Source organism: Homalodisca vitripennis, chromosome 4 (genome assembly GCF_021130785.1).
Source record: "Homalodisca vitripennis isolate AUS2020 chromosome 4, UT_GWSS_2.1, whole genome shotgun sequence".
Lineage (NCBI taxonomy): Eukaryota > Metazoa > Arthropoda > Insecta > Hemiptera > Cicadellidae > Homalodisca > Homalodisca vitripennis.
Genome location: NC_060210.1, coordinates 161,956,934 through 161,968,272, shown reverse-complemented (window position 1 = coordinate 161,968,272; position 11,339 = coordinate 161,956,934). Strand labels below are relative to the sequence as shown.

Genomic DNA, 11,339 nt, shown 5'->3' with positions numbered 1-11,339 from the left:
TTAACTCTATCTCTTGACAGTATACAGTGAGTGAGTCACCTAATGACAGTTAGAATCACGTATCTAAATGTATACAAGCTAAGTAAATGATTTATTTAAAACTATCTACTATGCTACGTACAAGAGTGAAATATATCGTGCAATGTATTCAAGGTCCAAAGCACTAAAAAATTGTTATAAACCTGAGTCGTCTTTCTCAACTACATCTTTCAGTGATTTAGTATACAAAGTATAATTAACATATAATTAACAGAATGAATGTATACATATTTTAATAAATATAAATTGATATAGATTAAAAAGAAATTTCCTAAGTTCATGTATTCAAAAGAGTATTTTCATGTCTATAACATTCAATATAAAACTAGTTAATATAAAAACAATACTTACTTCATGTTATCTCATTGTTACGTGACGTTCGTATCTCTTAGCTGGTATGATGTAAAAATTAAATTTAACGAAATTAAAAACTGCATCCACTGCAATGCTTAAATTTTTACTGTTTTAATAAGTATTATAAACTATACTGTCTATTACGTATTATAATCAGTGTTATTGCAAAATAGTTTGACTACATCTGACGATTAATACATTACAATGTTATAGAACATATTTATGTTTAATATCCTGATGTGGAGAGTTAAGAACAAGCATGCAGAGGAGATCTGAATATTACAGGGTAAGAACTACACAAATGGTTTGCGCATGTTTAATGAAATAACAATTATGCAAGATGGAACAACACATTGGTACATTGTGGAGTCTTATAACAAAGCAATGTACAAAACAAGTAAACTATGTCTTATAATTAAATTATGTATGTACAGATTTAATAGAAAAGCACTGCTTTTGATTTTTATTTGAAAACTTCGAAAATACACTTGTATTTCTTCAAAAAACGAGATGATGAGATTAGCGATGGAAGGACTCTCAAGGCGTGGGTGACTAAAGATAGACGAGGCACTGTCTGCACTTTCCATCTCCTGTGGCCATCATCTCCCATTGTTTACATCGTAATAAAGATATATACATCAAACTATTACAAGATTTTAGTCAATTTTGTGTCTCTTTTTATATAGTTTAACTTCTGGCACAACGCGAAAGTAAATATTTATTATTTACAAATTTAAGAAAAATATGTAAATAGAGATTTTAAGTCAAGGGATATTTTTACCTTTAAATTATTATTATGGAAGAAATGTGTTTAAAAAAATAGAAAACCTATTTGTGGTGCATTTTAGGTTATCTGGTCAATAAAAGAGATTATCTTATAAAAACTTGGTTGATAAGAAGTGGGTATTAGTAAAACAAATGGATGGATTTTTATCGAAGAATATGTATCTTATGCACTTCTACCAATGACTTGGTTTTTGTTTATGATCTTTAAATAGATAGATTTCTATCAAAAAGATATATTCAATGAATGTTCACTAATATGTTAAAAATTTTCTAAAAACTGTCTTAACGATACACAAATAAAGTTCAAATTACTCATGAAATACCTCGCTCAAAAATGAGAAAGAATTTGTAACGCGATGTGCAAAAATGCGAGTAAATATTAACTAACCATACGATAGGATTATTTTAAATGCGTATGATCGGCATAATGAGAATAAAATAAAATAATATGTATGAGATTTTAGAATTGTTTATGGAATATTAAAAATATAATAAATATAATATTTTTGTTCTACATTAAGTCTGTGGTTAATTGTGGTAAATACATTGTATATTTTGGACCAATACTCCTTAAACTGAAAAGAGGTTGGTTTAAGTTATTACTGCATATTATAGTAAATACAGTTTCTCTTCTTTAACGTCAAATTGGTTTAAGACCTTTTTACGCCCAATGTACAAATAGTTTTTGTTGTAATGTTGCAAAAAGAATGGAAAAACTGTTTTCTCCCAGTCAAGTGTAAAAGTTTAAGAATCATCTCTATTTTTGAGCCAAACAGAATGTACCGTGTAGCAGAAAAAATTCGGTTTTGTTTACTTTGTTTTTATACGGATTCGAAATTAAAATGAACGCCATTGTAGTAGGAGGAGGGTTAAGGCAGACAGCACCCGTTGTTACCTGTGAGTATGGAGGGACCGATCCCTGCTTCATCACCACTGAGGCTGCAGGACAGTACTGTCGGCCAGTAGCTGGTGCGTACAAGTATTGCGCGAGACAGTCGAGGTAACCGATTCCAAGTAATTGCTTAGAGATGACAAATATCACATTATTAGAAGATTAGAAACCTGTACAATAACACGTGAATAGTTAGTAAACGAAATAGGGTGAGCACCATAAGATAGTTATACATCTAGAACGTGACAGAACAGCTGATTGTATGTGGCCACCACTTGACAGTACATTCGGCAGCAACAGGAGTGACAAGTAGGTGACAAGTCCGCACAGCTCATAGTTAAAGTTTGACAAAATGTGTTAATTATTACGGCGTACTCTAGCCAACCAATAGCACTCAAAATTATATCGGCGAGGAAACTAAATTCACAGCGACTTCTTGAAAATAGCTCGTAGACTAGTGAAAGCAATGAAACACTTATTTTAAATAGGAAAACGATATTCGTGTTCTACAGCGGTATGACCTCCTGTTGGTTAGAGTACGCGGTGATATGCTGTGTCGAGAGTGTAAGCGTCGCTCTACAGTACGTTGCTTGTTGCCACACGATACACATACTGTACATGCTTACACAAAGCTCGATTACATAGTGTACTGCTATTGCATAGGGTAACTAGAGCCTTAACGTATAACTTCCCTGAACAGTCATCAAATCTTTGTTCAAATACTGAGTACACGCTTATGGAAGAATTAAATTGTGTGATAACTTTATGTTATGTCTATTGACGCTATGTGACAAAGCAGAGATATTTTAAAATTCATTGCTCGTAACACACATTACTTAACAATAATATCATCAATATTTATAAAAGGACAGGATATGGAGCGTATTAACAAAATGTTACATATACCTCTTCCTTTACGTAACATGTAGATTCTAATGTCCACAGTGAACATATCTGATGAGGATTTTCCACATATCTCTATAAACTCTTTTCCCATTTGAAATAGGATTGTTGAAGAAGTATATTATACTAGTTAAATTAATTTCAACGTCATTTATTTTTAATTAGATTTAGTTATTTTTATATTAACAATTGCTCAACCCAAAGCGCAAAGTATAGTTTTATATTTTTTCTCTATATTGAAAAGAATATATGTTTTTTAGTAGTAGCGTCCCTGATTCGAAGTTTTACAAAAATATATATATAAGACACAAATGTGAACATGAATATTTTACAACCACCTATTAAGTATTTTGACACCAAAGTATATTTTACCAGAAATGTTTATTGCAGTACGTTGTAATAAAACAAAAATATTTTAGAAATAAGGACGAGTAACACTTACTTTAGCGTACAAATTAGGTAAAGTTTTCTGGATTATTTCACCCAACCATGCAATTAATAAACTTGTTTACCACAGTAATGGAGTGAAGTGTTTTCAACTTTATTTTATCCACTTTTAAAATCACGAAAAATGAAAATTTGACGCAAAGTGAGCGAAAATTAAGAGCTCTTAGACTTATTTCTAATATCTTTCTTTATTAAGTAGTTAAGATAGTTTACTTTATTATTAACGTTTGTACGAAAACTAAAGGAGGACTTTTTTTCTATGATTTTTCAAACAGGAAAATCTCTCGTGGAGGTAATACGTAGGTTTATTAACCAATCATGTAATACAATAGGACCTTACATAAACCTTACATGTGCTATTGCAACATACTATCTGACGCGTTTTTACTTTTTCAGCTAAAATGAAACATTGCAATACTCGTACTTTTCAATACTATTCATTCGTATTTTGTCACTATGAGAGTATTTCCTAATCAGACATTTCAAAAATATGCAACAATAATATACTAATTTTTAACATCACAAATAATTCCTTTCTATGTAAAAACACCTTTTATAAATAATGACGCTTCGTGTATATACAACGCAATTGTAAACAACACATGAAAGAAATAAATGCGAATGGTTGGTATGAAATGATATCACAAGTAGAGTTATTGCTAGTGTTGTGTGGAAGGGAGGGGGTACTGTGGGGCAGTACCATTTAGCCAATCCACTTGCGTCAGGCAAATTGGTTTGAATCATCGTCCGCAGACTTCACCCCCTTTCGTGTAAGTTAGGCTCGAGGGATAATTTAACCTTGAAAATAATGAAATTCCAATAAACAGAGTAACAAATTTTTAAATTGTAATTGGTCTCAGTCGAATTTGTAGATTTGCGGGGAACATATATTTAAAATGTTAAACTACATATAAGTATAAATAATTTAGATAGTGAGTTAGTACCATTTTATTTCAGAAACTGTTTATTATGAAGATGTATGAAGATAACCGTTGATTTTATATATTATTGTTGTTACAACCATGTCTTTTCGAAGTGCTCATATCACAAGTTACGAAAATGCTGTAGACGAGGAAGTTCAATTAAAAAACTGATTATTTTTCACTGTAATGGTCTAGTGACAGGGTAACAACAGGATACTCTGTTTTGGTCCTGCTAGTGATGTGGTACTTCCCGTCAAGTGAACCGAGGATACACAAATACTGTGAAATGTGATTTACGTTGTAAAGTACTCGTAATTTATGCTTGAGTGGTCCCACAGTCCAAGCGAACGGAGCCAACGGTGGTGCATGACGTCACGTCGATCTGTACATCTTAACCTTACTTGATGAGCAAATTTATAAAACGTCTTGGGAAATTATTGACTAAGCTTTAACAAAAGTGTAACTAGTAACGTACTACTCGGTTGTGGCTCTCCGCGCTATGTCGCATACAACGATTCTATGTTCGACACCTGGACACAAAACGCGGCGGGGTGGCCGCCAGAAGCAGTGACTGGAGACTTGTAGCCCACCCTTAGACATCTGCTATAGGCCCGGGGGGAGTCAGGATACTAGTTGTCATCATCTTGTTCAGGTTCCTGAAACAGTCACGTTTATTGTTAGCAGGAATCTTCAGTTTCTGAAATCAAGATCATGACTCTTCGTCACATTGTTGAACGATAAATGCTTCTATGTTTAAAAAATGTGTTCTATTTGGATTAAAGATCCGATCAGCGCAGTCACTAATACATTTTATAAAAAAGTGACCAGTAATCATCATTGGAAATGTACTTAAAAAGTATCCCTAAACCATTATTCCCCAGTTACAACCTTGCTGAGTTTCATATGTTTCGTATTAATGTTGTAGTCTAAAGCAGTGTTATTTGAAATTATCATAAAGCTTCAGCTATAGGGCTTATTAAATACCTGCAAAAATCGGCTAGTGCTTTTAATTACCATGCATTATAATTGTTAGTGTTCACCAAAAAATGGAACTTATTAGTTCCTTTAAGTGGTTGTACTTTATGCAAGATGTGAAAATCATTTAAAAGTCGTTAAGAGACTTTTACCAAATTTTTGGCTGCGCTCCAGAGATTGTGCCGCAGACGGTGGGAACAGCGATTAACAAACAAGCTTACCGCGGCCAAGGCTTCTCCTCCCAACACGCAGTCACTCGGCTTCGCTTGTCCACTGTTTCACGCTCCACCAACCAAAGCTTTCTTCCATTATGAGGAGAAAGGTAAGAGCAGTGATCAATCGTTAACTTTGTTTTATTTATGAGTAAAAACTCTCAAAAGTGATTCTGGCAATCTGGCAATGTCTTTTGTTTGAAACAGCAAGCCTCATGTTTGAGTTTTAACCAAATTATTAAAATTTTAAACTTTAGAGCAAAGATTTTATTTTTAATAGAGAATTTATATATTGGTCAATATCTTCTGTCGTATCTTACGAGTATGAAGTTTGAATAATATTCTAAAATATCGAAAGCCTCGACCTTTGAAAGCTAACATGATTTAATTGGTTTTACTTAATTTACTACAATTTTAAAACCTTTGAAGCCACCAGATATCTCAGATGAGAGAAGATTTGGCGTAATACTAAGTTCTATAGTATGAAGAGCTAATTAAATGTGAATGTTGAGTTTAATTCCAATTCACCTTCCTCTTAGTGCTTCTTTCTCGCCGATTTTTTGGGTGACTTCAGACGAACATGATTGTTCCTGGATTCCAGGAAGTTTGTGGCAGCGTCAGATTTCAAACGCTGAAATAATATGAAGGTAAATTGGAGCCAAACTCAACATTCACACTCAATTCTAGTGGTATTAAACTTGTAATGAAATAAATTACATAAATGCAAAACATGATGAACTGGGCTTCTTCAGAAATACGATATGCTCTTTGCAAGTCAGGTTGCAATCAATAGTGCTCTCTGGAAAATTGATGAAGGCGATAAAGGAAAAACTGACACAATGCTTCATTGGATAAGTAGATTTAGGAATTACCTAAATTTTTAAAGGAAAACTGCAAAAATTTACGTTTTTAAAGTATTTAGCGTATTCGTACTTTAAAGTATTTTTACCGAGTAAACTGTAAACTAATCTTGCGTTGAACATTTAAAGATTGTTTACTAATCGGTTTGATATTTTACTGAAAGAATGAGATATGAGTCAGCATAAATAACCGCCGCTACGTTCTCCTCCATTTTAATATCATTCATACAGAATGATTGGTTCTTGGTAATAAAAAATGCGTTGGATTACAATTTAAAAATCTGACTCAGTGATGAATATAAAAATGTACAACACAAAAAATTAACTTCGAAATGAATTATTATCAGTTTTTTGACCAACCAGTATGATTTTTTTTATTTGATATTTCTCAACGAGAACAAAATACATCATTTTTATATTCGCAGACTTAAAATCTGAAAAATTATTTCATTTGAAGTATAAGAAAAGAAAATTAATCTCTAGATCAAATCAAAGAGCAAAGTTGCTGTTATAAAAACTATAAGATTAACTATGTAACCAATTTTTATCACATCCTGTACTCGAGAAGACACAAATTAAACTTTCAAAAATGTATACCATATCGTCATGGTTACGTGTACGATGACATACTTTTAGCAATTTGAATTTTAAAACAACGTAGTCAGTTAAACAGATTTTATAATAAAGACTATATGTAGTTGATTTCTACAATGTCTTACAAGATACGGAATTTAAGATCATGAAAATTGAAGCGATTTAAAATATTTTATGGATGCTAATTTAGAATTAATGGTTATACCCTTCATAAATTGTTAAATTCCTTATCACTTTTCCAATATCTTTCACAATCACTATCACTTTCACAAATATCTTATCAATTTTCCAGTATTGTACATTAATTTCTTATCTTGTCTTATATAAAGTGTCCATATTAATTACTTGTTAATCAACTGTTTTTCAGCTCTTAGTCAAGTGTATGTTGCTATGGAGTCACTACTCGAGAGTACAGGTATGCTGAAATTTCGTTTACGGATGTTGTGATGGAAACGATTTGCCGTGATCAAACCCGGTAGAAAATCTACTAACTTGAAAGAATAAATTTAAGAAAGTAAAGTTAGCGATGCTAATAAAATGGGTCTCGGAAACTTTAAGAATACTTTAAGCAAATTATTCGGAAGAGTTCAATTGGGATCTATTGGGTAGACAAACATGGGCGATTGTACACTGAAAAATTTGGAAGAAAGAGAATTATTTGGGCTCGGAACGGGACCACTGTCGAATATGCACAAAAAGCGCATGAACCAGGACAGTCTCCCTACAGTATATATATATGTACAGGTAGAAGGTGGAATAGACATATACAGTACCGTTCCGATTGTCATGTAGCGCAGATTGCTGTGTATGTAATGCAAAGCTGAAACAGCAAACGTGACAGACACATTGAGCTGCTCGTAGTGTTGCTATTAGGTGCAATAGTTCCATTTGGGTCTAGATAAAGAGAAAAAATAAAAGAATCCTATTTTATCTGTGAGGGTAATTTTCAATGAAGGGTCAATGAACACTAAATTTCTTTTGACTCATAGACATTTGTTTTATTTAAATCACCATGAAACAATATAAATAAATATATATATATATATATATAAGAGCGATACAAAATTTAATTAAAAGCGTGAAATTGTGCTAACTTTAAAAATGGTTGTTCATATTTTAAAGTTTAGAGGAACTTGAACAAAAATATTTTTGGAAGCGGTAGTATAACACTCCAAAATAAGTAACAATAATTAGTAGGTCAATTAGAATTAAACATAAAACTATTCAGTAATTTTGCAACAGTATTCGCTTGATCGTAATATCTTCACAATATTATAAAAACTCCCGATACAAAATTGCTCCTTTTTGTATATACTTCAAATTGTGCATTAAAGGAACATTTTAAACAGCTAAAAACAAAACCGAAAAAGAGTAAATTATGAATTCACTGATTTGAGTTATATAGCTTTTAAAGTTTAAACTTCATGTACATTATACACATTGTAAGTATGAAACTTGTATATTTTACCCCGCATTTGGTCAAGTTATGTATCTAAGCAATGATACTTTCTTCTTGAATTCTTGAAAAGCTAATCAAATAGTTATTCTACAATAACTTTAGCAAAGAATAGATAGAACTATGATAATAAGAACCATATCAAAAGAATGTGTACTCGACTAGAGAACAGATCACTACTGTCTTGTATTGTTCAGTGGGACGTCCTGTCAGCGCGTCAGATAACTTTACTTACTACTCGTATTTCCTGTAGGGTTATCTTCGGGTAGGGCAGTTGGTCCTCACCTTATAATTTTTAGCAATTTCGTGATAATAAGATAAGGGATCATATTTTATTCTTTTTTTTCAAGACCAACATAGGTATAGTTAGAATGTTTTCAAAATACGAGTATACTTATTAATTTGAAATATGTCTTGGCTAATGTACAAAATGGGTAAGGTAAATGAAATAAGTGGGTTTGATAGAGCTTAAGTACTATAAAGTTTACACATTATGATATTTGTATAAATTGTAAATTTATAAATTTACTCATAAGGCACATATGTTAAAAATTTTAATCGTTAATACTAAACTTACCGTTAATTATATTTACTACTATGGAAACTGTTTTGATAGATTTATCCAAACTCATTAACATACTGTTCTAGTAAATTGGTTCTAAATATCTTGTTCATAAAAAATAATGTAGAGAATATGAAAATATTTTGAAGGTAGGGCCTACTTATATGTACTCATGTCATTGAACGAAAATCTTATCATTTGTTTGTACTGCGTTTAAAATGAATTTCTCCCAAAAATTGAGCTAAATAGCTTATCTGAAAAAATAAAAGTATATTAAATTTTTAAGCTTTCTAAGCATGCATCTAATGCATATATGTGACAGTAACATTAGTAGATATGAATATGAGGGTTCTAGCGCACTTTTTGGAGTAAACAGAAAACCATAGGAAAATACTGTCCATTGAACCATAAACAAATCTGAGAAATCACGAATGTTAAATAACCGAATCTATAGCTGTTTTACTGTTCATTGTAGGCTTCTAATTTCTTAAGCTGTTTTAAATGAAAAAATCCAGAAATCTTCGAAATCTTTATTCCACGAAGTTAATTGTAACACAGTCTTTATCTTTAATAGTCTTCTTTCCAGTAACAACCAAAGTGTAATTTTTCATTTTTGTTCAATTCTTTAATCTTTTTTTCATCCAAAACAGTCAAAAATCTGTTCGGCAAGTGTACTTTATAATCTTCTAACTCGGCAATTATAGTCATCCCAAAATTTATCTTTCAGTTTCTCCAAATTCAAAATCTTATATTTCTTTTTTTCTTCTAATTCCATTAATTTCTTATACTCTTTGAATCTTAGTTCACCAACTTCATTCAGCTCCTTTAGTAGCTCCATTATTTAGTAGGAAGAAAATTTAGTAACAAAATTGAAAATCAACATTTTTTAAATACAAAATCCCGGGGTTTTGACCCTAAAAACACGGTTTTTAGGGTCAAAATCGCGCATCTTAATGTGCAAACACACTAGAGTTTTTTGAAAAATCCTTAAAATCTACTGAATTATTGCGGATTTTAACCATAAAAGTTGATTTTTCCTTAATAAAAAAGATATTTTTACTAAATAGTGAAAATTGAAGCATTCAAAATTTTCCTTAATAAATGGCGGGTGACAAAATGTCATGTCCATTCTGCAAAAAAGAAATTTTAAGAAGAAACTTCGATCGACATTACAACTCAAAGATTCACTTAAAGAACAAAGACATTTACTACAAGGAATTGAATCATTTAAGACAATGGGCCAAAGAAAATCAAATTGACGATCACGAAAAGATGTTCAATATTGAACAATTACGAGAATTAAAGAGAAAATTTCAAAGTTGAAAAGAAAAATCTCAATCTATTTAATGATGAAAAAATTAATTCAATCGCTGAAAAAATTTGCTATCGAAAACTAATGATAAAACAAAGTCTGAAATGATCGAAGAAATTGATAAACACAAATCTGAAAATATCATTGATGTAGAAGTTTTATCGTCTATTACACGGTCTTTTCAAGCAATACATTTTAACGAATTTTAAACGATAATTTCATGCCACTTTACAAATATCTTTCTATTTTGCGGCCAGAGATTTAAGAGTTTAATAGAAAAATTTCAAGAAACTGTGAAAAAACTGTAAAGGATATATCTCTTTGGAATGTGAATATGAACGAACTTTAGTGAAGGTGAAACGCAAATTTGCCCAATGTATTTTACTATAAAATCAGACGAAATCTTCGATGTAAACGACTTTATTTCTAAACAGTTTAACAAATTAACCCATCGAGAACAAACAAAATCATTCCAAATAGAGGTTCTGGATGGACATTCAAAAGTTGTAAACAATTAGTTTTGAGCCTTAATAAACACGAATTTATGAACGCAGGATCATATATCGATTTACCACAAGAGATCAAGGTAAAGAAAGCTTGTGTAAATATAAAAAATAAAGATGATTTTTGCTTTTATTTACTCAAATCAGATGTGCTATTGAAAAAAACCCCGAAAGAGACTGTGAACGCGCAAAGCAATACAAAAAATTCGTGAACAATGAAATATTTTCTGGGTACTACTATCCTATGTCTTTAAAAGATATACAATTATTTGAAAAAACGAAGCAGTAAAGCAAAGTATAATTATCCGAAAATGTCTGTAAATGTCTATAGTTTTTGATGAAAAACTCAATATTGTTCCGTTGCAAATTTCAGAAGTTTATGACGCCAAATTAGAAATCAATTTATTGTATGTAAAACAAGATGAAAAATCTCATTATGTTTTGATAACAGATTTAAACAAACTTGTATTTTCTCAGTTATCTAAGTGTAAAAATAAAAAAATTTCTATGCAGAAGATGTT

At 31.2% G+C, this 11,339-nt stretch overlaps 1 protein-coding gene across 1 annotated transcript in view; it reads right to left on the bottom strand.

The window, feature by feature from the left end:
* Nucleotides 1–695: 695 nt before the first annotated feature.
* Nucleotides 696–11,339, bottom strand: part of LOC124360491 (protein tipE) — a 69,461-nt gene continuing 58,817 nt past the window's right edge. Inside the window, exon 3 of the mRNA XM_046814165.1 lies at nt 696–5,000. Within this exon, the coding sequence (XP_046670121.1) occupies nt 4,937–5,000 (64 nt within the window). The 3' untranslated portion in view covers nt 696–4,936. The remainder of the gene's footprint in view (nt 5,001–11,339) is intronic.